At 48.0% G+C, this 27,543-nt stretch overlaps 5 protein-coding genes across 5 annotated transcripts; 1 reads left to right on the forward strand and 4 right to left on the reverse strand.

The window, feature by feature from the left end:
- Window positions 1–8,085: 8,085 nt before the first annotated feature.
- LOC112894268 (lectin-like) lies at window positions 8,086–9,341 on the reverse strand. Its single transcript, XM_025961916.1, has 3 exons — window positions 9,030–9,341; window positions 8,804–8,922; window positions 8,086–8,610 (listed from the first exon to the last, which is right to left on the reverse strand). Exons 1-3 carry the CDS (start codon window positions 9,279–9,281, stop codon window positions 8,241–8,243), a joined length of 741 nt encoding a protein of 246 aa, XP_025817701.1. The 5' UTR covers window positions 9,282–9,341; the 3' UTR covers window positions 8,086–8,240.
- A 393-nt stretch (window positions 9,342–9,734) lies between these two features.
- Window positions 9,735–13,032, forward strand: LOC112892834 (60S ribosomal protein L5-1-like). The gene is made up of 9 exons (XM_025959946.1): window positions 9,735–9,770; window positions 10,659–10,728; window positions 10,817–10,908; window positions 11,111–11,237; window positions 11,351–11,430; window positions 11,518–11,634; window positions 12,064–12,198; window positions 12,534–12,703; window positions 12,808–13,032. Exons 1-9 carry the CDS (start codon window positions 9,735–9,737, stop codon window positions 12,914–12,916), a joined length of 936 nt encoding a protein of 311 aa, XP_025815731.1. The 3' UTR covers window positions 12,917–13,032.
- Window positions 13,033–14,143: 1,111 nt separating this feature from the next.
- LOC112895998 (PHD finger protein ALFIN-LIKE 1-like) lies at window positions 14,144–17,904 on the reverse strand. The gene is made up of 5 exons (XM_025964033.1): window positions 17,614–17,904; window positions 17,473–17,505; window positions 17,139–17,361; window positions 14,787–14,913; window positions 14,144–14,701 (listed from the first exon to the last, which is right to left on the reverse strand). The coding sequence occupies exons 1-5, from the start codon at window positions 17,726–17,728 to the stop codon at window positions 14,468–14,470; spliced, it is 732 nt and encodes a 243-aa protein (XP_025819818.1). The 5' UTR covers window positions 17,729–17,904; the 3' UTR covers window positions 14,144–14,467.
- A 383-nt stretch (window positions 17,905–18,287) lies between these two features.
- Window positions 18,288–23,488, reverse strand: LOC112895996 (NF-X1-type zinc finger protein NFXL2). The gene is made up of 13 exons (XM_025964031.1): window positions 22,119–23,488; window positions 21,581–21,694; window positions 21,445–21,500; window positions 21,233–21,299; window positions 20,897–20,989; window positions 20,605–20,690; window positions 20,326–20,488; window positions 19,969–20,169; window positions 19,643–19,833; window positions 19,427–19,508; window positions 18,970–19,176; window positions 18,750–18,833; window positions 18,288–18,673 (listed from the first exon to the last, which is right to left on the reverse strand). Exons 1-13 carry the CDS (start codon window positions 23,394–23,396, stop codon window positions 18,506–18,508), a joined length of 2,790 nt encoding a protein of 929 aa, XP_025819816.1. The 5' UTR covers window positions 23,397–23,488; the 3' UTR covers window positions 18,288–18,505.
- Window positions 23,489–24,172: 684 nt separating this feature from the next.
- LOC112895997 (protein DOG1-like 4) lies at window positions 24,173–25,393 on the reverse strand. Its single transcript, XM_025964032.1, has 2 exons — window positions 24,803–25,393; window positions 24,173–24,708 (listed from the first exon to the last, which is right to left on the reverse strand). Exons 1-2 carry the CDS (start codon window positions 25,364–25,366, stop codon window positions 24,418–24,420), a joined length of 855 nt encoding a protein of 284 aa, XP_025819817.1. The 5' UTR covers window positions 25,367–25,393; the 3' UTR covers window positions 24,173–24,417.
- Window positions 25,394–27,543: the final 2,150 nt, after the last annotated feature.

Raw genomic sequence — 27,543 nt, forward strand, 5'->3', positions numbered from 1 at the left:
TCTATGAACCGGTGGGTGTATTCTTCCACCGTCATGCTTCCTTGTTGTAGTGCGCGAAACTCATCCGCCTTGCGCTTCATAGTGGCCGAAGGGATGTGGTAGCGGCGGAACTCCCTTACGAATTCTCCCCAGGTGATGGTAGAGCCATCTTCGGCTGCGGCACAATAGTTTTCCCACCAGGATAATGCTGTTCCGGTGAGCTGGTGGGCTGCCAGAAGGACTTTATCCCGGTCCTGGCATTCGAATGGTTTGAGCTTCCTCTGAATTACTCGCAACCAGTCGTCAGCATCCAACGGGTTGCAGGATCCGGCGAAGGTAGGTGGCTTGGTCCTTAGAAAGGCCGTCAGCTTGTCGTTCATATTCTGCCCTCGTGGCTGCCGGTTAATGAGGGCATTCGCTAGAGTCTCCAGTATAAGGGTCTGGTTATGGATGATCTGCGCCAGGTCTCCGAGGGGTGGGGGTGGTGGTAGTTGTTCTCCTTCTTGACTTCCCCCTCGGTTCTGGCTTACTTCATGCTCCCCTTGGGGAAGATCTTGTTCAACGGGCTGTGCTCCGACACTAGCGGCTACGGGGTTCCGGCCACGGGAGGCCCTCGCGACGTTCCGGGGGGTCACCTGTTGATTGGGTAAATCGGGGTTACGATTTTGTGATGTTTAAGTTGTTTAATTCGTATATATAAGGCAGAATCTACCTTCTGCCGGTACCCATATAAACAAGTAGCACACAACAAACCAGCACACAATCACCACAAACAGCAAGCACAAACCCTTTTTATTACAGCAAGGGGGGGTACAGCTTGGGGGTACGACTAGGTCCCGTGCTACTCGGCCAGGGTCTCATCTTAAGGGTACGGCGTAAACAGAAAGGCTGGGGAGGGGCATCACTGGGATGGCGTCGGTCACTCTACTTTCGTGGTGTGTCTTCTTCCGGGGCGGACAGGGTGAGAGGTTCTCGCTCGCCGTCTTCTGGGTTCCCATCGGTCAGGAGTTGCATTGCAGCATCCCCTTCGTCGGCGGCAGCAGAACTTTCAGGGTTCTCGGGTGGGGCTCGTGTGCTCCCAAAGAGTGATCCCCACCCTATGACGGGTGTCCCTAGTAAAACATGGTCTTCCCCAATTGCCGGGACTGGCGTCCCACTTTGGGTCCAATCTTGCATACGCCGGTCTCGGGCCTGCCTGAGGCTTTCTTGGGCAACTGCTTCGCTGCTGACTGCGGCTGCGGCTCTTGCCTCGGCGTGGGTGGCTCGGATCTGCTGTATCCTCACCGCGAGCTCTGCCTGCTCGGCTTGATGGGTCTGCTCCCTTAGAAGGTTGGCTTGCTCATCAAAAAGTTGGTCCAGGGCGGCTAGGTAAGTAGCCACTTGGTACAGGGGGCCTTCTTCGTGGCGACGTCGCTCCAGGTTTCTCATGCGTGCTTCCCAGACTGGGGTCCTGATGGCCGGCGGGAAGAACTTCGCTGGCGTGGGGGCGAGGTGTTCTTCAAAAATCCGGCACAAATAACGGAGTGCTTTTCTGATGGCCAGGGGGTAGGTATCTTGGTGTCTAAATCCTGTGGTGGTCGCTCGCCAAGGCTGGATGTTGGGGTAGCGGTTGCTCCTGGCGATGACCAGGATCACCCTGCAGCGGAGGGTACCATGGTGCTCGTACTCTCGGCTGTAGTACCTTGGACGTTCTGTAACGCCAAGGTTCTCCAGGGTGTTGATTAAGAGGCTGGGAAATCCAGGTGCAGCTTGGCAATCGCCCTGGGTCCATCCTTCCTCAGCCATCTGAAACAGAAACAGGGTAAACAACCTGGTACAGGTGCAAAAGGGAGTGGACGATATTTATTATTACAACAGGGGTGGTACAGTTTTCATAGATGCGTGGTCATTAGGGTAGGGTTTTAGCTAGGGGTGCTAATCCTATCATGGGGATTCTTCCTCGGCCCTGATAGAGCGCTTCTTTATTGGAAGGAACCGATCCATCTCGTTTTCGGTCTGAGTACCCTTATCCCAATGGGTTTCCATGGGTTCTTCTTCTTCTTCCTCGATCCATCCACCTATTCCGTTGCGGTTCTCGTATTCTTGCATCTGGGCTTGGAGGGCGGCTAAGGAATACTCGGCGCTTGCGGCTCTTGTCCGTTGTTCCTCCAGCTCCTGGGTTATCTTTTCGATCCCATGGATTAGCTGCTTCAGTTGTGCCGCCTGTTCGCGGTAGAGTGCATCCAAACCAGTGAGGTAGATGGACAGGTGGGAGACCGTGTCTTCCAGGTCTTCTTCTTCTCGTCCAAGTCCCCTCATTCGGGCAATCCAAGTGCGCCCTCTTCCCTCAGCGGGTGGGAAAAATCCCATAGGAGTCCGCTGAAGGTGGTGCCTGTAGAGCACACGCAGTCGTCGCAGGGCTTTACGAGCGGCCTTTCGATAGGTGTCGGGGAAGCGGAAGCCAGTGGTGGAGATGAACCAAGGGTCCACATCAGGGTAGCGGGTGCTTTTCTCCACAAAAACCATTGTGTCGCACCGAAGGGTGCCTCCGGCGATGTACTCATGGTAGGCATACTCCGGTGGTTCCATAACCCCGACGCGTTCCAGGCTGAGCAATAGTAACTTGGGGAGGCCGGGCTCTGCGTGGCAGATTCCGCTAACCCATCCATTGCCAGCCATCTGGAACAAGGCAAAGACCAGTGGTGAGTGTTTGTGCAGAAAGTTTCTAAACTGGGACAAGTTCTAGGGCCTGAAAAGGGGTCTCGCTCCTAAGGTCACGTCCTACGGCCAGCCTACGGCTCTGATACCACCTGAAGCATCCCCCCATCAGGGAAGACTTAAAAGTGTTACTTTATCAGTCCCAGGAGGCTGATAACACTTTTATTCATCAGATGGTACATCACCGTACAACTCTTCGCGGTAATGGGCAGTGAAGCGCCACTATCGCGAGGATTACAACAGAAACCCATACTACTACACTAACTACGAAAAGGGGATCATCAGAGTCTTGCGTCATGCGGAGCTCCAATGGTGACCTCACCCACAGGCAAGACTGGGTGCAGGACGGAACCCTACTCGACGTCTTCGGGGATGTAGTCGGGATCTTGCACTGTAAAAGTAAGAACGGGGTGAGTACGAACGTACTCAGCAAGTCCATTCACACCCACGGAGGGGGACATAACAGGATTAAATGCACAGGATAATCCAAGGATAAAGTTACGGTTCATTTGCGGAAACACAATTATATGAGGGGGTTCGTTTTAAAAGCACTTTACAAAACAAGTTTTCCAGTACCAAGGGGCACACGAGGTTGATCCACACGGATCCAAGTCCCAAACCGCTACCGGACTCCCTGTCCGCCGTAGCACACGGCACAACTGCCGGATACTTTCCAAACAACTCACACCAGCTTAACCATTCCCAGAGAGAAACACTAGTTATGTGACCACACCGTAACTTGCCCAGTACCGTGGGCACGGCTATTCGAATAGATTTTAACTCTGCAGAGGTGTGCAACTTTACCCACAGGCGGGGTACCGCAGCACGAACACCTTAGTGCCGGTGCAGATCCCATCGAAGCCCTTACCAACCTTAGCTAGACCTGGCTAGCCACCACGGGATTTATCAAGGGGTCATCCGACCTAATACCGAGGTTTAACCGGGGCATAAGTCACACAGAGCTTATCCCGTCTCCTTGATCACCCGTTGCTCCCAGCTCTCCTGATGGCTATCAGACTAACTAGTGGGGTTAGGCTAAGCCGTTGCCCATACAACGGTCAAGTGGTTTGCACGACAGGAAGCTAGGTGAGACGACACATCAACTCGATCCTTAGGGGTGACAAGATGGATATCTCCCTTTCACGCTCAACCACACAGGTACGAGCACACCAACGGCATTTCACACAGAAATGCCATCCATCCCGTCTGACTCACTTCTCAAAACCATATTTTATCCTTTCCCACACACACGCGTTTTCTTTATAAAATCAGGTGTTCAAGGTATGGTTATCACGACAAGGGTGGCTATCCTACCATGTTTACAGCACGCAAAACCATGCAATTTTATAAAACAGGCCACTGTGTTGTGTTTATAAAAACTAGGACAAAAATATGCATCAAAGGGCGGAGTTGAACTTGCCATCGTCAAGTCCTTGCGGAAGGTCCTGATCGAAGTACTGTCCCTCGGATTCGGGGTCGCAGAACTGGTCCTCGGTTGCTTGGTCGCAGTCGGGAACTTCTTCGTTCACTCCGTGTCCTATGACGCAAACAAACAGACATACAATCAAGCGAAAGAACTAAAAGCTTTTACCGTTGGGCCTGAATCGGAAATAATTTAGTTACGGAGTTAGGGGTGATATCTTTGGGTGGTTTCTTAATGGCATGGCTAAAACTATACTAGAAACAGAGTGGTAAAGTTTCGGGTCAATCGGAGGTCGTTTCGCACATAAAATGACGAGCTAAAGGGGTTCGGTGGTTAAACAGGGCTCCAGGGGTTTATTCGTAAGTGTCTGGAGGGGGCAAGGGCCTATTTGCAAATTCTAGAAATACGCAGGGCACGCTAAAGGATGTCAAGTACAAATGGGTTTGTGTAATGGAGGGTTTATTTTGAATTATTGAAAAGGACGAGGTTTCTTTTGCAAAGAATGGGTGGATAGGGGTGCTCCTAAGGGGGGGGGTTTCTTTGGGGAAATACAGGAAAGGGAGGTGGTTTTGGGGAAAAAGGCCCTTTCTTCCTCCTCCCTCCCGCACAGAACAGAGGAGGGGTGGGGGAGGGCGCCGGCGGTGGCCGTGCCGGCCGGTCGGGGCTCGGTGGCGGCTCGGGAGTGGGGGAAAAAGGGGGAGGGAGATGCGGGGGACCCATCCCCGGCCTTACCTCGGCTTGGGACGCGGTGAGGGGGCGTGCCTACGGGGGCAGGGGCGGCGGCGCAGGGCGGCTCGTCGGGGCGGCGCTGGAGCGGGGGAGGCGAGGGTTTGGGCGGGCGGTGGCGGTCGTGGGGGTGCCGGGGTGCTCCCCGGCCCCTTTTATAGGCGGCCAAGGTGGGCGGCGGTGGTGGCCGGTGAGGAGGGGCAGGCGGGCGGTGCGGAGCACCTTAATGGTGCCCGTGTCGTGGAGCGGCGGCGCGGGCGGCGAGGCCGGGACGACGCGACGGCTCGGCACGCGCGCGGGCACAGTGCGGCGCAAGCAGGGCGTCAGCGGCAGGGGCACAGCGAGCGCGCGCGGGGAAAGGGCTGCGGCGGCGCGTGTCGCGGCGTCCGTGCGCGCGCGGCGCGGCACGGCGCGGGCTAGGGCGAGGGCGTGGCGACGGATGGCGCGGCGCGGCGCACGGCCACGCGTTGCGCGTGCGCGTGCGTCGCGGCGCGGCCCGGCAGAGCAGGCGCGCGGCCAGCCAGCGCTCGGGCGCGCGGCAGGGAAGGAGGGAGGAAGAGGGAAGGAGGAGGAAAGAAAAAGAAAGAAAAGAGAAGGAGGGAAAAAGGGAGAAAGGAAAGAAAATAAAGGAAAAGAAAGAAAGGAAAGAAAGAAAGAAAAGGGAAATGAGAGGGAAATAGGAAAGAGGAAAAAAAAAGAGGGAGAGAGAGGAGGGGGCGTCGGCGCCGATCGCGGCGGTGACCGCGGCCGGTCGGCCACGCGCGCGATATTCGCGCAATGCGGGGGAAATGAATTGCGTCGGCGCCGATTGCGGGAAGCGATCTTGCGCGGTCGTCGGACCGCCGGGCGCTGTGGGGCAGGGGTTATTTTAGGGTTTTGACGATGAACATTTTTAAACGATAAACGCGATTTAAATTGGCGGATTTTCAGGGCGTCACAGATATAGTCTATCATAATCTTTACAAAATCTATATTATTTATATTATTTATTATACAAAATAATTATGATTTTATTTATCATGAAATATATTTTTATAATATATCTATTCGAAATATAAATGTTAATAATATTTTCTACAAAATTAACCAAATTTAATAAAGTTGATTCAGTATAAGTTAGAATTGTATTTTTTTAGAAAAGTAGTATGATAATATCGAAGGTTCTGTGGAGTATGAATTTCCATCACGGCGTAGCTGAATCCATCGATGACTTTAGAAAGCTTGTGGCGGCCGTAGAGGTTCCTTTGTGATCAGGAATTGTTGCTGTAGGCACAAGCCCAGGGCGGATGGACCTTGACAAAAGCCATAGGAAGCTTCCAACCATTGTAGGAATCGCTTCACGACCGTAGAAAACAAGTTCTCCTTCGTGAAGTGCTTCTTTCTTGGAAACACAGTCCAGACGCAAACATTCACGAGCACGTTTGCACACTCATTCCTATGAATACATGTACGCAACCTTACTTCTATGAGCATCTCTGAGAGACTGAGCCAGCAAATCCTCGAGATTGATGAAGTTATCACAGGTGTCTTGCTGTCGACGGGAACGTCGCCTACTACTGAAAGCACAACACCATTAAATTCTAGAAAATTTGTTCCCACGGGGAGTTGAACTCAGGACCTCAGATGCTACTGAGACTCTTGTGATCACCAGGCTACAGGCTCTTTCACAGAAGTGTTTTTCTACTTGATTGATGGCAATAGGTGATGGACTTGTTACCAATTCCTATTTTAATTTACACAAAAACGCACAAAGTAAATTGTGACATTTATCATGTCAAGAAGGGATATCGTCATAGTAGTAGCAAACGCATCTATCTCATATATAAAAGCAATACCATATAAAATATATAAAAAATTATCCTAAATAAGGGATATAACTTCACATATGTAACACCACATACTCCAAAGCCGCACTGCCCAGAACTGTCAAGAGACGGGATCACATACATATGACACACTTTTAAGAGATAGGACCACATGACATCTGCTTACATTTTTATCCTCGATTTTGAGGGATAAAAGATTTTCACCCTTACTCAACTAGTAATGGACCACATCCAAATTGCTACTACAGGATAGACCAAACACCAGTACACCACTGTCTAGGAAACGCCTATTACTCATTGTCACCCACAACTAGATATGTATATAGAGCTCCCAAAAACCATCTTATAGCCATCCATGAAAGAGAACTGCTAACAAGATTCTAATTGATGGAGGGACATGTTGCACGATCTTTTTTAAGTAAAATTCAGACCAACCATACTGACACCACGAAAGAAGGATGTGAGTACGTGTCCCATTCCCAATTACCATGGAGAAAGATGCTGTGACTTGATAAGGAAAAAATAACTATATGTCAGCACCGACATATATATTGAGCTAGATGTCAATCCACCAACAAGCGAGTCACATAGTGAAAAAAATGTGGGTAAATTATCATAGTCGGACGTTTTCCCTGCAAAATTGCCAATTATAAATTTGCAAAAATTGTAGACTTTTTATGCTTATTCTTGTGGTCTTTGCAATCCTTAACCCCATAATCAGGATCGCCGCACACATCGAAGTTTTGTCGCACGCTAAAATTCCTATTTTGGGATGTGATGAAATAGCACTAACAAAATAAAGTATTTTCATGATTTTATATATTTCCAACTTTAGTTAATAAAGTAAGCCAATTAATTGTATTGCTATTTTCTAAAATAAATCAGTATATGTTACAAAATTTGTTTGTTGCATCTCACATCGCTGCAAAGTGTTTCCGGTTGAAAATGAGTTTTCAGAAGTATGTTAGTGCTTTTGGTAAACTTAGAAAAATCCTTTAACCTCCTTTGGGCAAAAAATCCATGCAAATCCAACTAGCCCATTCTCTCCTCCTTTTCAAGATGGGTGGCGTGTAGGTGCTCAATACAACGAGAGAATTCGAGAACGATATCAATCCGGCAACTAAGAACTGGAATCTGGAGTGGTGCTGCACGGAGGGCGCTTTGCAGCCCTCCTGCATAGAAATTTTTTCCTGGATTCAGGTGGCCGCGGTGCATGACTGCAGCGCGAGAGCAAGCATGTCACCATAATTAATTAGCTGATTTAAAAAAATATTACTGGTAGATACCCATTTGCATCCTTAATTTTTGAACAACCATCAAATTCGGTCAACATGTGATGGAGTTGGTACAGAACGAAGCCCATCACTCAGCAGTTCTGCACCATCAATTAAGACTCAAGAGCCACATGCACTTCGACCTTTCGGAGTGCAAAACTTTGCTTTGTAAGACTAAAGTTTTATTCAGCCTTCAAGGCTTGAAACTTGTAGTGCCAGTTGCCACAAACCTTTTATTATTCCACGTATCCCATTGATCTTAACACACCTGACAGGCACGCAAAAGCTAAGGACCACCCTCAAACAAAATGCTAATCACTCCTTTGGCACAACCTTGATGCCCTTGACGAGGAGCCCCCTCTTCCACTCCCCGCCGTCGTACTCGAACAAGGAGATCTCCACCTCGCCCTTCTGCTCCGGCTGCGCCTTCAGCTCCCCGGCCTTGAGCTCCATCCACTGGTTCCTGGGCCTCTCCTGCAGCTTCTCCTTCCGCTGCTGCACCGTCCCGTCGGGGAGCTTCAGCCGGAGGTTCACCGGCGCGGTCCACCCGTACGCCGGCTCGGTGAGCATCACCTCGAAGGCGACGTCGTAGCTGACGCCCGGCGTGAGGTGGGACAGCTCCAGCTTCCCGTGGATCTCCAGCCAGCACACGTTCTGCAGCGACACCGCCTCGATCTCGGAGTCACTGATCAGACGTTTAGACATGTCAGGTTCAGGTCAGAGCAAAAGAGTCAGTCACTGTACAGCCACAAGTCCTGAAAACAATAGCCAAATTGCTCATTCGGGCATAGCCTTAGCCTTTTGTCTCTTTTTTTGGCACGCACAATCTCGTGCCGGTTCGTCAAAAAAAGAAGATAGTTTCTGCAGCAGAGCACTACCTTGTTTCTTTCAGGGGATGCCAGCTCCAGAATCTGGGGTCCTCACTCCAACAGATGAACAGCCCTCTGGGGAACAGCATGAAGCAGTTGCACCTGCTTTTCTCGTGCACCCAGTACTTCTGCATCAATCAATCGTGACACCAACACAAACACTGCAGCTGTAACGATTCTGTACAGCCAAGCACCAAAGATTCATCATTCAGGAGTGTTCGTGGGTGAATTTTACCTTTGTTTTCCCAGCCAGGTAGATCCCTGCGCCGTGCACCTGATCCTCCAGCTCAGCTGCGGTGGCGGTCTTCTCCTGCGCAACGATCTCGTGGAACATGTGCGGAGCCGGCGCCCGCTTCGACTGGGCCTGGTTGCTGTTGCTGCCGGTGCCGGAAGCGGCGCTGCTTGCCGCCACCGCCACGGCGCGGCCGTCGCCGGCGCGCGACGAGTCGTCGGACGACGTCTCATGCCGCGACGGCGACGCCCCCATCGTCTTCCTGCCTGCCTGAAAATCTCCTGCGCGCTGTGGGATGAAAGCTCAGCTGATGGCTGCGGCATATATAGGCGCAGAGGAACCAGGAGGCGCGAGTGGATGAACAAGCTGTTCCGAGAGGCAGCCGCTTTACGATTCCTTCCTGAAAAGGAAACGCAGAGGGAATGTAACCATCCTGACTTTTGCCGCGGTGGACGGCCGGTGAGATGTGTCCAGAAGATCGATGTCAGCAGGCGAGACGGTATAAAGCGCTTGCGGCGGGGGAAAGCTAGGAACTGAGCCTGTTCTTTTGCTCCAGCTTTGTGCACAGAATCTGATTCGTGATGATGAATTTTGTGCACGGAGACTGTGGCAGCCATTTGTTTCAGGAGAATCTAGCTTTCGGGTGAGGGTGGCCAGGATTTGCATGCTCCTGTGCGGCTGTGCCCACTGATGCTGTGCGCTACAGCGATGAGCGCCGCCGGTGACATGTTTAGTAAGTCCAAGGTTCGGAGAGACTGGAAAGAGTTAAAGATCAAGTAGACATCAGGAGGGGAGGGGGATCGACGATTCGTTAAAGAGTATACTCGTTTCGTCAATCTTCTCTCTCGTGCGCATTTCGTCGACCACGTCCTCGCCGACGGTGAGATCTTAGCCTCACACCCCGACCGGCGCCAGCATTGAAGAAGGAAGAGAGGGGTAGACGGGCCAGTGGATCTGGGCCCTGGCGCTTGCCCCGTTTAGCCTACCTGATGGGCCCACTAAAACCTGGCCTTGGGTCCAGTTCCCATTCTTCTTTCTCTTCTTTGATAGGCTGAATTAAGGGAAGCAGCCCACTTATCAAAGGCCCATTGGTTAGGGTAGAGGGTTTCTTGGTCGCAGTAGGCACAGGAAATAAAACAGCAACGCACCTCTTCTCCTTCCAATCGCCGGCGTCGTCTGCTTCGTCTCCTCCTCTTCATCGCCGTCGTCTCACGCAGCCGCCACCGACATGGTAACATATCAGCTACCCCTCTTCCTGTTCCTGCTCTAACCGGCCGGAACAAAAATTCAATCACCCACCCGTTTAGCTTCTTCTCGTTGCAACTGCCCATTCCTTCCCAAACACTTTGATTATATACTCTTATACTACGGTGAAGGAACGCACCGTATCTATGTTCTCCGGCCAGTTGATCCGTTGCAACTCGTTGTTCTAATTTGGCCTGCTAAAATTCCACTTGATTGCAAGTCCGCCCATTAATCCGATGAACCTGCCGATCGACGGTTATGTCCGTGTGTGAGATCATGTCTTGTCTGTATCATATATACTGCACTGTTAATAACACAATGTCAGTCAGATCTATGCTTACTTGCTTGTGTTGTGACATTCATTACCATCCCTTCTCAATACGACAGGTGTTCGTCAGGACCCAGAAGGCCAATGCCTACTTCAAGCGTTTCCAAGTCCAGTTCAAGAGACGAAGGGGTACAATAACTATCTTGCCAACTGCTACCGCCACTTCTGATTTTCTTTGTTTCTTTCTATTTTCCTTACTATGTCTACGTTTCTGCAGATGGCAAGACCGACTACAGAGCCAGGATTAGGCTCATCAACCAAGACAAAAATAAGTACAACACCCCCAAGTACCGATTTGTTGTCAGATTTGTATCCTCTACAGCTATACTACTGTCTCGGCTGCTTCCTCGTCTCTATTCTGCTCTTCAATATAATAGCATGCTTATGTGTTTAGTTATATTTACTCGTCGACACACACATATTATTTCTTCAAAAAAGAAAAAGACACACACATTTGTGTACCTTTTTTTTTTGCGATTACACATTTGTTTACCTTAACAAGATGCTACAGACCAACAAGGATATCACTGCCCAAATCGTGTCTGCAAGCGTTGCTGGTGATATGGTCCTTGCCGCAGCCTACTCACACGAATTGCCACGTTATGGACTTGAGGTTGGCCTAAAAAACTATGCTGCAGGTAGATACAAACTATATGAATTTTTTTTTGTTGGAACCCAACATGATTATTGTTGCTGTGGATTTCATTGGAGAGGACCATCTGAGCTGAATTGTTCTATTTTCTACATTTAGCGTACTGCACTGGACTTCTTTTGGCTCGCCGAGTTTTGAAGCTCCGTGATTTGGATCAGGAATATGAGGGCAATGTTGAGGTTGACCTCTCCACCACCTTTCAAATTAACTTAGGTGATTTTTTGCCCAATTTAGAGATATCTTATGATGGATACTTCCATGTTCAGGCTACTGGTGAGGATTTCTCTGTTGAGCCAGCTGATGGCAGGAGGCCGTTTCGTGCACTCTTGGATGTTGGTCTTATTAGGACTACAACTGGCAACCGTGTCTTTGGTGCCCTTAAGGTATTCAATAACTAACTACAGTGAACATGATATAGTTTTTCTCCTATAATATTGTGTTCAGCTGTGTAGTACTGCAAAACTGTACGAGAGTTTTGCAACATGCAGCCCAGCACTATATAGGCAAAATATGGCTTTTGGTTTTGTAAAGTAGGGTCCTAGGTCATTATTATGCATCTGCCAGCTTGATAAGCTTAAATGTTGGATGATTAATTTTGCATTATCAACTGACATGCACGCACAATCAATTGACCAACATTTTTATTTATATTTGTAAAATTTATAATCAGCAAGCCTTGGCCAACTCTCAAACTTTTTTTCTTTTCTTGTGTTATAGACTTTATTTTTCTTAATAAACACAAAATATTTACTCTCCATGGTATGCCATCAGTTTTGAAGTTTGTCTTTGATGCAATTTCAACCTGCCAACAGGGAGCACTGGATGGAGGTCTTGACATTCCCCACAGCGACAAGAGGTTTGCTGGCTTCAAGAAGGATGAGAAGCAGCTTGATGCAGAAGTTCACCACAAGTACATCTACGGTGGTTATGTTGCGGACTACATGAGGGTTAGCTCTGCATTCTTGTTTTTTCTCCTTTTTTTTCTTTTTTCTGTGTGTGTGGTGGGATGGGGGGTGGGGTGGGGTGGGGTGAAACTTGTACCTGTAGTGGATGATAGTTCTAGTGCTTGGTCCAATGTTATTAGATCATATCCTTACTACATGAAAATATCAAAATAAGGACTGCCAAGGTACAGTTCATTAATAATTTTGAAACTTTTCGCCAGTTGATGACAATGTTATTTTATTATTCCTATAAATAGATAAATAGATACTGTTCTTTGGTTATTACACAGGATAGTTGCGTGTGTCAGCTCTTTACAGTGTTCTAATCTTGATTTCAGACACTGGCTGAGGAGGAGTCTGAGAAGTACCAATCTCACTTCAGCGAGTATATTAAGAAGGGCATCAAGGCAGATGATGTGGAGACTCTTTACAAGAAGGTGCATGCTGCAATCCGTGCTGATCCTAGCGTGGCAAAATCCACAAAGGAATCACCAAAGGAGCACAAGAGGTATGAAGCTGGTCGCATGAAACAGTCGGTTTCGGAGCAAACGCGCTCTAAGGTCGTAGTCGTCATCTGAATGTCCTTGCGTTCTTTGTTATCCTATGATACAGATACAACCCCAAGAAGCTTACGCATGAGGAGAGGAGATCCAGGCTTGTCGAGAGGCTGAATGCGCTCAACTCCTCCGGTGGTGACAACGGTCAGGATGAGGACAAATGAAACGGAATGGTCGCGCCATTAAATAGCTGGGCTGGTTTTACCTGGCAATAGGAACTTTTCTTTTGTTGAAGAGTCTTGGCAGGAATGCTTTGGTTTGGATATAGTCTTTAATTTTGGCTTGGATGATATGGATTTTGAAAAGCAGCTTGATAGTAGACAAGCTGCCTAATTTCTTTTGGGGTAAAATCTGATGCGTGGGATATGTTTTGTTTTTATTTGAGAACAGTGTTTAAGCATGCTCGGTAAGTGTATGGTGTAAGTGCATTTGTTGGGGATAGGGCGGTAAACACATGCCCAATTAGTCTATTAGTATTATTTTAGGCCGTATCAGTATTTGAAAAGGTCTTAGAAGCATCTTTTGACCATTGATTGACATATCACAAGTGTGCTTAACAGAAGCATCCCTCCGAACGTGTGTGGAGCCCTGGAATCTAGAATAATTCCAGTTTCTATATTACAAAACGAAACTACATCGTCTCACATAAAGATAGTCATACCAGTAAAAGCTCTAGCACTATCAGGTAGCACAAAGAGGGTACATCTTTTTGTTTGTTTAGGTTAGTGAGCAGGCCTGCGACGATGCGTCTCCACGTTACTTGTGCGGCTACCTGTACAGCTTATCTGAAGCATTCTCAAAGTTCTACGCCAGCTGCCAGGTACCATTTTACTTGCTATCCCTTCTCTCCAGATCACCTCGTTTGTATGGACTTCCCAGTCCTGCACCAGATGTTAGACAACGGCCTGTTTCCCCTTGTGCTGATTCCGGCAGGTGGTTGGGTCACCTGAAGAAGCGAGCCGTCTGTTGCTTTGCCACGCGACGGCCGTCGTCATGCGGCAGTGTTTCAACCTTGTTGCTGTTGGTCTTGCAGCATAGCCTCCCAACAGAAAGAATCAGAAAGTTTCACGAAAACGAATGTAGAGCGTTCCCTCAAAAATAAATCGCAAAGCAGTTTACAAATTACGTGCTACAGTGGCTCAATGTAAATATATATTTCTCTGTTCCTTTTGCTCTATGCTCCTATTTTTTCCGTGCTTTTCCTTTGGTCTTTGTACGTGCATGTGATTTTGCACGACATATGTAGTTTTCTAATATCATCACTGACTGACCAAAAGACAGCAATAGACACACTCCGCGGTAGCAACAGAGGATAGAAATGTAGAGGGATATAAGCATAAGCCAGGAATTCTGCACACACATGAGCTTGCGCAGTATTACAATTCAAGAACTTCGGTAAAGGCTGCTGCCATTCGTCATAAAAAAGAACGACCCGTAAAGGTGACATAAACAAGCTCTATTCAATACAGCACGCAGGTTTCCTCTTCTTTCACCCCACTTATCTAGGGGCATTCAACTCAAGTGCCTCTGGTTGTCAAATGTCTCATCTTTCCTCACATTAGCTTCATCATAGGTAAAGTAAGCATAAGGTACATCGAAGATAGCAAAGATAGTTCTAATCTTGTAAATGGATCCTCAGCCTTCTCCTGCCCGCAAACTTCGCAATGCCGCCACTGCAGCATGCATCCGGCATTCTGAGGCATCCATAAGCTTTGCTACTGCCTAGCCCTCTTGGAGCTGCAGCTCGGGCACTTGTAATGTTTTATGCTTTCTGCCTTGGCGGGAGTTATCTTGACGCACTTGCCATGGTACCACCTCTCGCAGATGTCGCACCCAATCCAGAACTCATCTGCGCTGTATATACCACCGCAGGTACCACATAGGGTTTCACCGTGATCACTGTCATCTTCTCCGTATGCATCTTCTGATGCTTTTCCGTTATTTTCTATCTGTGGTTCATGTGTTTGTTGCAGAATGAGAATGAGTTAAATGTAGATAAAAAGAATGGTAGCAGCAATAACAAATATCTTTTACCTTTACTGAGGGCTTGGCCCTCCCACCATTGTCCATACTGGACCTCTCCTTAGATTGTTGTTGTCTCGCACCGGAGACAACTTCAAAAACAGTTTGCAATTCGTTAATCATACCAAATAAACGCTTCCTATTGGATGACAGTTAAAACAGTGAGATATCAGCACATAGGCCATCCTACGAATAGAGAGAATGAAACAAACTAATGGCAATGCAGCATACAAAACCTTTCAAATTTACACAAAAATAATTATTCAAAGGCTGTGTTTACAATACTAAGATCACAGTGCTAATATTAACATCATTGAAAGAATTGACACAGAAGAACTGGGGAAAACAAGCCAGATTATTGACAGTGCCAATCCACAGAAGAAGGCATCAGAAGGCCTAATCTGAGAGGTGCTACTCTTGGTGCAACAGGAACAAAAAAAAAACATGCTAGTGTGGGTTCACATTGATTTAAGACCGTTATCCTCCAAGTTGCTGATACAGTATCCATACGGATTACAGTATTCATATGAGTAATGCATGAAAAAAAAAGAACTGCATATTGCAGATACTAAAATACCACGGGCATGTGCACGAATACACATCATTTCTGATGGAAATTAACATAGAAACGAAAAATGCAGCACTGCAAAACATAACCTGAGAACTTTATATTCATAAAAATCAAGTATACAGAAGTTATTTAAGATAACAGGTCGTCGATGTCAGATATGCTGTTTGTGTTATTTTTCCACAAACCTCTAGAGTCACATAAGCTCTACTTTTCAGTAAATATAATTAACTGCACCCTAGGCTCTCCATAGCACATCAGCATTGCACATATTTTAGCATAATCATGGAAAAGTGTATTCTATTTTAGTTTGCATTGATGAAATGCAGCTTTCATGAAATCACACTTATTTGTTGGTTCTCTTTGCAAAAAAAGAAAATAATATGCACAATTGGTGTAATGAAACTGGGGGCTACTCACTGTTTTGACCTTAAAATATCTAGAAAAATAGAAAAATCAAGTTCCTATACAAGATGTAGACTTATTAGAGGTTTCTCAGAATAAGAGGGAGATTTGCTTACACGAACTGGGTGGGGTGCAGGAAAAGAGGTGTTGAAAAGATAATGGAGAATATCAGCATAGGTGCAAATTCCATAACTACAATTGGCACAAAAAGTCCTGATTCTCCAGATCCATAACAAGAGGTTCAGGCTCTAAGCATGAAACGCCTTTCATTAACAAAAGGTCAGGAATTTGCTTACAGTAGAATGGTAACCTTTAACTGTTATGGAGTAGGACGTATCCAGGAACCAAGACACACCACTAATTAACCGAAGATCTCATAAAATGTTTCAAGCAGCTCACACAAAATATCGATGCACAAGTGGAAAACTATTCACAGCTTCCACGAAATATTACTTTTCCTGTGCAAAGCGCCTTTTGAAAGTTGATACTCCCTCCGTTCCAAATTGTAGGTTGTTTTGGCAAATCTAAATACATAGATTTTGCTATGCATCTATATATACAGTGTGTCTAGATACATAGCAAAATCTATGTATCTAAATTTGCCAAAACGACCTATAATTTGGAATGGAGGGAGTACTAGATAAACATTGAAGTCAGCCTTCAACTAGCACAAGTCCACACTGGCAGTCTGGGACCACTGTTTACAGACATAGAGCACAGAAACACTGAGATACGTGTGAAGTTGTTGATCCACAAAAGTAACAAGATTTCAGTAAAAGCATGCAGCTACCAGAATTCAAGACTCAGTCAACTCAGTATCATCACGACATCACAGAAAGCCATGAAAGTCTGCTTACTCCAACAACTCACGGTAAACAACCAAACTTATCACAAGTCTGCTTTATGTGCCTGTGTAAGTCTCTGTCGTAGTGTTTCTTTAGAAAGCAAGCACCCCCAACAACCCAAGACTTCCGAAGTTCGAACCACACTTAAACTATCGCAGAATACATCAACAGCAGTGCCCTTTGCGTCAGAACTACTGCTAAGAGAGTCAATTGACTTTACCTTCACCTCAGCGCAGAAGCTGAAATGCTATTGAGGATGGAAAAATCTATCAAAATTATACATCCTAGTAACATTATAGGCAACCGAGAATGGCATCTCCATGCGATCAAAACTATTTCTCTATGAGATCAACAAACTGGCCACATACTCCAAAAATGCCAGTTCGTCCATTGTGAAATTGCGCATTTAATCCTTTTTTGTAAAGGGGAAAAACAACCTACGCTTCTAAAATTTCCATCACCAGATCACTCAAGCAGCATCAAATCCCAACAGAAACACGAAGATGAGAGAAGTAAGGCAGCGGGGATTGGTCGGGAGCAGCGTACCGGTCATTCCGATTGAGCCGAGCAGCGTAGTAGAAAGCGACGGAGAGAAGCCATGAGTCGGAGTGGACGGCGACGAGGGCGAGCCAGTCGCGACGGTTCATGCCGTCGCGCGCAAAGTTGATCCCCAGCGCGGGCTCCGGCAGCTCCGTGGGCACCTCCTCCGCCGGCAGCGCCACCTCCCACGCCTCGTTCGCATACCCGTACAAGCAGAGGTTCTCCTTCTCTGCTCAACCCCCACATCACCCCCAACCCAAATCAATCACACCGAAGCTCGCCCGGAACAGGGAAGTGATCGCGTCGGGATCGAGAGGCGCGGCGCCGGAGCGCAACTCACCTGGATCGCACTGCGCGTAGAAGTCCTCGACGTCTGCGAGCGAGGGAAGCAATCGGGCGCGGTCAGGTCCCCGCGGGACGAGGGTTAGGGTTCGGGGAGCGAAGGGAGTAGAGAAAGGGGGAGAGAGTCGAGTTCACTGACCGTGGGTGAGGGCGCGGAGGATGGCGGAGCGGCGGGCGCGGTAGTCCTTGAAGATGTCCTCGGCGGAGCGGGGAGGGTAGACGACGTGGCCGCGGCCGGAGGCGGCGTCCCCCATGGCGGGCGGGGGGGGGGGGCAGCGGCGAGGCTCCTCTCGTGATCTCCGGCGAGGTGGTGGGTGAGGTGGCGGTGGCGGTTCGCGGAAGGAGTCGAGTCACTGGTGCGGGGGCGAGGCGAGACGGTCAGATGGGGTGGGCCGCTGGGCGCATGGGGGGCAGAGCCGAGCCGATCTGGAGCGCCGGACACGCGAGGAAAGCTTGCTAAAGAAATGGATTTTATATACCTGGAAAAATGGATTTTGAAGAGCTCTCCGTATGCGTGCCTGGAGTTTAATGAAATTCACTTGGAAAGGAATTTTATGGAATTTCAAAGAGGTTCCTTCAAAGTTTGAACTCGATTTGTGTCTCAAGTTATCCTAGTACTGGAGATGACATTTTCAGCAAAATACAACTGTCATCACGAAAAAACACAAGTATGATTTAATAGCCTGAAACAAACGACTATGGGCCTATTGCAATCAGCAACGCTGGCAGCATGTAGTGCAGAAATACAGTTGGTTAAATCGCTTTAACGGATGCTCCGGAAGTACTTCACAGATGTTCTTAGCAGAAATACAGTTGGTTAAAATCAAGTATATATTGGTTGTATAATATGCTCATTTACAACAATACACACTCGTAAAAAGAACAATACATGATATAAACAGTAAATAATTTATAATATAATGATACAGGTGAGAAACAAAACGGTGACACCTTTCACTACCATGACTCCAATCCTCCAGAACTGAAATATCGAAACTGATTGCTAGGTGCAAAATAACTCTAATTTTTTCCTACAACATTGCACCCCTCGGATGCCTCTGTCTAGCCCTCTGCACCTCCATTTCATTCATCCAGTCAGAAAGCCGGAATATACCCTTCCATAACAGGTACAATCCAGCTGCGATGATTATGGATAGCAAAATAATCAGTAGCACCCTCAGCACATAGGCCTTGACTTCCTGCAAAATATAAAATCCGTTATAAGGAGCACAGATTTCAACGAAAGCAGCACATTTTGTATTCTACACTACACACCTGGAATTTTGATACTTTAACCTCTTGTCCGCGGTCACGTCGCTTCCTGCGTTTGGGCACATTTGCAACTTCCACAGCAGGGCTCTATAAGGAAAATCACAGGAAATGAGAAAAATTTCACCAATAGCTACAAATTTGATTGCTTGGTGGTAAAAACATTTGCAAAGAACAACAGAATTAAGACACAAGGTTTTGTATTTAAAGGTATAGGGTACAGTACCTTGGTCTCCTGACTTTTACGGAGATGCAACTCAGGATCTGGCACCTTCACCTTTTTCTTGCAGTCTTTGCCACAAGCAAGCAAGCCAACTCCAAACTGACTTTTAGGTACTTCTTTTGGATCACGACCAGAATTACGGTATTCCTTAAGGACATCTTGGCATATCCACTCTTGTTTCAGCGTGTTGCATGCACAACGTACATTGACCTTGATAGATAGTATAAGATATCATATAGTCAGTATGATAAGTATGATTGAACAAATATAATTTAACCAAAGGTTCAAACTGCAAACAAACTTTGCACTATATTGAACTTCTCACTGGACTACAGTTCCAGCAGAAAAGTATTGTAGCACCACAGATTAAGCACTGTGCACCACTTGAACATTACTGGTTGTTGTTCCACACTAAACACTCTGAAAGTCTGAATATGTATGTTGAGAGCCTCAAACATACCTTTTTCATGCACTGATCAACCGATGGGCATGTACCAGGGTGACATACTTCTGAGCACAGATGGGGACAATTCGGTAGCTTCCTGTTCAAAAAATATGTTCAAATACTTGATAAAGTATAAACAAAGTTATGGAAATTTGTGTTCAAGTTTAGTAACAGAGAAGTCAACTTCAAAACAGAAACAGTTAGGAGCCAGGAAGAGGTTTAGCGACTGACCTATGACATGGGCCACCACACGACCTTACTTTAAGCTGTTCTTTAGCTTTTAGGTTGTTAAAAAACACACACTCGAAAGCATGTACCATAGCACCACAATGGCATGGTTTTTTAACAAGGACTTTGCATGGTGGACAATCGCTCAGATGGCATGGCAAAGGACAACGATGTGAACAAGGAGGCTCCCTAACCTGAAACAAACATTAGAGTCAATATCCTGCATCAAGCTTAAAGGCATACAAAACTGCAATAGCTTCTTCATATTAAGCTTTGTTAAATTAAACAAAATGAACCAAAGTTGTTGTATATGAAAGAGAGTAACAAACCCTTTGACAAGGAAGATCGCATTGTTCACAAGGCTCAGCAAGTGCATTCTCTTTACTGACAGATACTATTGGATCTCCTACAGGTTGATTCAATGGGACCTCTAACACATGGCAAGATTTTGTACAATAATGGTTGCCACAAAGAAGAGGATTCCCACATAAATTTTGACAGGGAAACGGCCTCCATTTGGAACAAGGCATCTGCAAGAAACAGAAGGGAAGTGTATGTTTTCTGTATTCTGGTTTGCAAGCAGGCATCTGTGTGCTGCATACAAAAGTGCGTCCACCACACACACCAGCAGGAAAGGGGGGCAGTAATAAATTGACCAAACAACTACGGTGTTAACAAAAACTTACAGCGCGTTCTTGGCCAAGATGCTGACCAAAGCATGGTACTAAAACCACCTCTTTGCATGGTGGGCACGGTGTTCCAGGTGTACATTCTATTTGCTTTTCCATTTTCTTTTTTGTTGGTTTTAGTGTGAACTCGGGGTTTGGAGGAGAAATAGGGCCATGACACCTGTGTAGTATGATGTGAAGATTGTTAAGGCATCAGAGGAAGTGACACCTTGCTAGACAGCCAAGTACCAGCACCATTGAATGCACATCCATTGTAGGTGAAAGTGAAACACATACCTTTCTTTACATATGTGGCCACAGGAAAATTCTTCTCCACAGGTCAGCTTGCAAGGTGGGCAGGCTCCGTAGTGGCATTTGTGGGGCTAAGGGAAGGAATTAAATATCATATTAATTCCGAGAACCCATTTGTTACAGAAAAGCACCCCACATATACTATTACATCATAAATTACTTACAAACACAGTGCCAAAAAGCTGAAATAAAGATAATCTAGGCTCTACCACAAGAACCCAATGTGCATATATTATGGTTATACCCCATGACAGTAGAAGAAGACATAGAAGATTACCCGGCATTCAAGCTTGTGCCTGCAAAGGCGAGGTATATTGCATTTCTTTGAGCATTTGGGTGGTTTCTGATTCTTTTCAGTCCCACAAGGAACCTGCAATAGAGTTCACTTTTTGATCTCGGTAATAAACTTAACAAAAATGGTAACACAATATGCAGAAGTTGAGACAGGAGACACTTCTAAAGTTTTGTTCATTTCCCTTTGTTTTAATGATTAACTTGTGTGTGATGGGCCTGGAAAAAAAATAGCAAACAATCCTGTCCAATGAAGCAGACAGCAGAAAGATAACTTATTCAAAGGAAATGAATGACAGAAATGGAGTCTACCGAGTTCCACCTCAAAGCATGTTTTCCCACAGGCGCATGAAATAGTCTTCATCAGAGGACAAGGTGAACAAGCACCTCTGCCAATCAACAGGAGAGATGTTAACAGAAGAACCAAGAAAATTTGTGCATTAGGAAGCATCCATTTAGAAAATCGACATTTTGGCGAAGTGTGCTGTGCAAGCATATGACTCAAAATGTAAACTGATTTGGGGTTGAGAGTACCTGTGGCATGGTGAAAGGCATTTATGGTTCCCACATCTGAGCTTCCTATCACAAGTCTATAAAAAGATATATCTTTCTTTTAGTGCTTGATAGACATCTAATACCATAGGAAAAGAAAGAAAGAGAAAAGATGCACCTCAGAGCAGGGTGGACAATCGCCAGCACAGCAACGTCGTTTACAAGCATGGCGGCCACAGTTTCGCAAACGTTGACATTTCCTTTCACACGTCAATTCTTGGTAGCATGGCACCTGATGCAGTGCATCGCATGAACAAGAGAGCTTAAGAACTTGCATTCTAGTACTTCACTAATTAATAGCATAGAAGCATACATAACGAGCTACAAAACTAATATTATAGGAATTGCTTGTAGCATAACATACTTGCTGAATTTGAGGAGAGTGGAAAATGAGAAATCACTACTTAACTAATTGTTACTCTGTTAGGTCATTTGCATAAAAGTGTAACAAAACTATTGATCTAAAAGACTTGTATAAATTATCTACGAAATTTCAGAGCATTGTCACTTACATAAATCACCTACGAAATTTCAGAGCATTATCACTTGATTTTCGCATTAAGTGAACCAATGCTCGTATTGTCTCTAAAATCTAAACTGAGTTTTGCATTTTTGATGATTCTATCCTTCACAAATGTGCTGTATAAGATGCATACCTCCTTCTTCAGACCCCCACAACGGCAGGACTTTGTGATCACAAGCCGGCAAGTCTCATCACAAGGACCACGATGGCACCGCTCAGGGCACTTGTGTCGTCCACAACCAAGCACTTTCTCGCAAGTAGACCCACATGTGGCAGCCTCTGCATCGCACTCCAACTTCGGATAATCCTTCTTCCCACATGGGCAAGTGCGTCGACCTCGAAGTGGACATTCGCCACACCTACCCCCATGGCACCCTCTCTCACACCTATGCTTCCCGCAATCCAACATCCCACCACACTCCCTCTTGCACTGGAAAACCCTTTCAGAGCACAATTTCTCCTCCATTGTCTCTCCACATTCACATTTGTGTTTTCCCCTCACTGCACACGGCGGGCAGGGCCCGTCATGGCAATTCACTGGACACCGGTGGAGTCCACAGCTAAGACGTTTGTTACATTTCCCCAAACAAGAGTAACGCTGATGTGCGCAGCGTCGAGGCTCCCGGCGCACCCCACAAAAGCAGGGAGCATTAGGGACAACAGCAGGGCATGGTGGACACGGCCCCGGGTGGCATAGCAGTAGGCAGGTGTGCTCACATCCGGAGTCGAGATTTGCATTGAGGCGGCGGCCGCACACGTCGCCGCAGGAGTGGGGGAGGATCCAGGGGTCCGGAGTCGGGTCTACTGTCTTGGAGCAGAAGCAGAGGTAGGAGGTCGGAGTCTGCGATTTGGGGTAGGCGAAGCGGCACTTAGGGCAGCCCCAGGTTGGGCACGGCACGGCAGCGCCGGAGGCTGACTGGTGGGCCCATGACTGGATGCAGGTGAGGTGGAGGATGGCAAAGCAGGAGGAGGAGCATGACCAGACTGGATCGGAGGGGCGGATGGGGTCGAAGCAGATCAGGCACGGCGGCGATCGGCGGCGCGCGGCCGAGGAGAGGAAAATGCCGACCTTCGAGAGGTCGGCCCCCTCGCCGGCGACCGAGAGGTAGGCGGAGACGACGGAGGCGGTCGCCGAGTCGGAGGCCGTGAGATCGGCCTCATCCCCGGAGGAGGAGGAGTAGGACGAGGGATCGGAGTCAGAGGCCGCGCTAGGGTTCGCTGCCGGGGGAGCGGGTGCCGGCGACGGCGACGGCGACGGCGCTTGGGGGCGGGCGGTGGCTGCGGCGGCGGTGGGGGTGGGGGTGCGGTTCGGTTTGCGGGATGAGGATCCGGCCGCGGCAGCGGCGGTGGGGTTGCGGTTCGGTTTGCGGGATGAGGATCCGGCCGCAGCGGCGGCGTAGGAGGACGGCATGGCCGCCGGCGTGGTCGTCGCCGGAGACGGGTGGGGTGGGGTGGTGCGCGCGAGATACTATGTGAGCAGTGGGCAGCCTTTTTGCAGGTAGCTCCAAGTGATCCACAATATTTTTCTTTCTTCTCTTTTTTTATAATAAATTGGGCCGGATGTCTTGTTCTTTCTTCATGTAGTTGGGCTTTGGGTTCATCTGGCTATACCCCCCCACAAAACAGCAGGTCACCAGCCCATAGCAATCCTGGGTCGAGGTGTTGCGATTTGTTGTTTTGTTTCGCTCTGGGCTTAGTTGAAATACTATCCATTTCCCTTTGTTGTTTTTTCTTGTTGCCATCTGTTTTTCAATTCTTGGAGAATGCTTGCATTTTTGTTTTTCAAAATATCCGCTGGTAATTTACATGATTTGAAGCCGAAATCATGTTTCCAACTAAGCACAGACCCAAATATGTAATCTAGTGGGGGAAAAAAACTACGATATTCTTGTGCTACTCCTGCATGTCTGAATGTCAACATTTTTTTACCAGAGGTAACTAATACTTTTGAGCTCTGACCCATTGCACAAACAGCAATAGTGGTCTTGACTTTTGATCAATTCTGCCGTCACATTGTATGTAGCACGATAGAGACTAAGGAAAGAATTAGTAGAGCTTAAGCCTTGTTTTGAGTCGACGACTTCTTTGGTAAATTCGCATGTTCCATTGCTGCAGCGGAATCTTAGAATTAGCAAACCGCTGATTAAATTAAACACTACTGTTTCACTACTCCGGCAAGGCAGAAATTCTGCTGGAACAAAACAGTTCGATTTGGCAGATCAGAGTCCACGCTCCCCAACAATACGAACACCAAGAGACAGAGGCATCAGACATGGCACAGGTGCACACCACACGCGCGAACACAAAATAAACAACTGGTCAGAGCCTTATCCCAACAGCTCGTGCTGACCAGACCGGCAGCCATGCGCCGCTTGGGCCGTGGAGGAGCGAACAGTTAGCAAGCAAGCGGCCAGGCCAGCGGCCACGCGTCGCTACGGCTGTGGCGGCGGCAGCGCGGCGGCGTCGCCGGCGCGCCCGTCCTTGCGGCGCCCGAAGTCGTGCACGGCGAGGTGGAGCTCGGCGGCGGCGAGGAGGAAGTGTACGGCCTGCGCGGGGCGGAGCAGCGCCACCACCCCGCGCATCGTCTCCAGCCGCAGCGCGTCGGCCATCTGCAGCACGCGCTTCATCCCGTCCGCCTTCGCCTGCATCTCCCGCTCCATCGCCTCCGCGTCCATCCCGCCGCCGCCCGCGAGCTCCACCATCCTCGCCGTCGCCAGCGCCTCCTGCACGCACGCGCTCAACAGGTCACCAAAGATTTTTTTTTTATTTGAAAAAAAATGACTGCAGAATTTATTTATTTTATCCTTCTTGGTTCACCTGTGCGCTCGCGGCGGCGTCCTCGATCTCGCGTTCCCTCGTGATGGTGCGGCGCTGCAGCTGGTCGGCGGCCTGGAGCTGCCCGGCGCCGAGGTCCCCAAGGTCGCCCTCGAGGCTGCCGCCGTTGAGGAAGTTGGGGAGCTGGTGCTCGAGCTGCATCCCGGACTTGGTGTACAGCAGGTGGAACGCGGCGGTCGGGCGCCAGCCGCCGCACCAGAGGTAGAGGTTCTCGGTGGTGGAGATCCACGACGGGGAGAACATGCGGAGCACGTCGTCCGCCGCCGCCGCGGCCTTGGTGCGGTAGTAGTGCTCGTAGTGGCCCAGCACCCGGCCGACGAGGCGGCGGAGGTCGGCCTCCGGGGTGGCCGGGTCCGCGGACGCCGCGGCGCGGAGCTCGGCGAGGTCGCGGGACTGCTCGGAGATCCAGGATTCGAAGAACTTGGCGAAGGACTCCGTGGAAGGCGGGGCCGGGGAGCTGCCATTGCGGCCGCCGTGAGCGGGTGGCGCCGGTGGGGTGGCGGCCATGGCGATCGGCGTGGACTGCGGTGGTGGAGGATGTATCATAGGCTCATGGCCCCGGTGATAACGATGGGAGGGGCTCCTGTTTATAAAGGTGGCCCATGTCGGCCGTTGCTTTGGGCCCCCCAGTATTTTCCTCCCCCTTTATGTTTCTTTTCCAATTTTTATACTCCTTTTGTCACGTTTTTTATACAATTTAATTTCTTACTAGAAAAATGCGCACTACTCCGTAGCTTCTACGAGAAATGTGTGCGCGCGGTCGGCAACGTCCCATGTAAGCCATGGGGGAGTGGGACCCAGAAAATCTTTAGCCGGGACGTCCTAGTTCGGTGCACCGCGCCGTGCACCACCCTTGGCCCGTGGCTCCTTGATTAGTTAATTCAATTTATTTGTTCTTATGTCACACCCATCTTCTTGGTAAGTCCGGTAAGTTTTCCCGTGATTTTGATTATCGCGGGTTAGTTCATGAGGACATGATTTTTTATAATTATACAATTGAACTCGGACACTCGTAACATAAGTACACTCACCCCTACGAATACGGGTAAGTATCTTTAAATATTGAGCTGTCAAATCTTCAAGACTAACGAAGTCACCGTAGACGCCTCGTTGTCGACGAAAACGTTGCCTACCACTTAGTACAGTACCGTTAGAATGAGAGCTGAGGTGCTACTGAGATTTTTGTAACCACTAGGTTGTAGCTTAGTAGCATTTTTTTCGAAAAGACTAGCATGGTAGCATTTTTAATCACCCCCTCCTCTTTTTTCTTCTCCGTTCCAAAAAAAATGCAACTCTCACTTCCGGAGAAGTCAAATAATATTAAAGTTAATCAGATTTATAAAAAAGCTAACATTTATATTTCGAAATAGATTTAGTATAAAAATATATTACATGATTAATCTAATTATACTTATTTTATAATACAAATATTAATAATATTTGTATAAATTAATCTAAAAATTATTTGAACGAGAGTTGCATTCTTTTAGGGACCGAGGGAGTATAGTCCTGACCCTCCTCCATTTACGAAGACTCAAAGTATGCCTTTTTTTTTATTAGGTTGCATGTTATATTTTTGATAACCAATGCTGTTTCGAACTTTTTCGAAGTGGCACGACGAGCGGGTCCCAAAATACCATAACCTGGTTACAATTAGGCACAAATACATTCATAACGAGCCAAAACTCGTGTTTAAAGAAGTATTTTGTTAATTATGCCAATGTCCAAATGGATATTTTTATGTCTAAACAAGGGAGTATAATTTAGTGGAAGGAGCCTGAAAGGCTAAAACTAGAAGATGGAACATTGTGTTGTGTTTAACCATGTCATGTGAAGAGCTAAACCATGGGGTTCTACAACCTCCATGACAACAGATGGAGCAGTAGGTGCGGATACGATGTACATTATCCTACCATGGTTGACTATCTCTCGTGGCCCTGCTGCTTGCACCGCCGGATACAGCCGGCGCCACTACACGCTCCGGCACCGGCGACCAAGTGGCGATTAAAAGTAAGATTACACCGGCGCCCCCGATTCCCGGTGCGGCGTCTCCATGACCACGAACTCAACTCGATCGAGCGGATGCATGCACCACCCTTCTGCCCGTACAATAGAGAGATTGAAATCGCCGACTTGGGCGATCGCCGATCGGATAGCTCGGATTCCTAGAGGCAAAGAAGAAGAAGATCTCTTCGCCGTCGCGTGTCCAGAAAAAAGAGAGAGAAAAAAAAGAAATATCGCCGCTACGAGCTGCAGGCGCGGACTTGTCCAGCTTTTTTTTGGAGACGAAATGGATTTGGTTGTAACTTGCTGGAGAGATAAGGGGGGATTCACTTGCTCCGCGGCTTGCGCTTGCAGTCTGCAGCTTTGCTGGTTCCTTGGGAGCGAAGGAAAAAATGGGGGAGGGCCGCATGAATCAGCAGCAGCAGAGGATGCAGCAGCAGGTTCCGGCGCCGCGGGCGACAGAGCGAGCGAGCCAGCACACGGTTTTGCATTCGCGGCGACACCGGGGGTGCTGGACTGCTGGTCTGGTCTGGTGGTGGGTTCGCGAAGCAGCTGCAGGCTCAGGGCTGCAGACCGGACCGGCCGGCTCTGCGTGCATCGTTCGTTCGTCGTCACCAACAAAGCGTGCTCTACTGATCTCCCGTAAGTGGTGGAAATTTGATTGTAGTAAGTATTTGTTATTTTTCGTGGGTGCATTGGCAACACTGCTCTATATGCAG

This window comes from Panicum hallii, chromosome 5 (genome assembly GCF_002211085.1).
Source record: "Panicum hallii strain FIL2 chromosome 5, PHallii_v3.1, whole genome shotgun sequence".
NCBI lineage: Eukaryota > Viridiplantae > Streptophyta > Magnoliopsida > Poales > Poaceae > Panicum > Panicum hallii.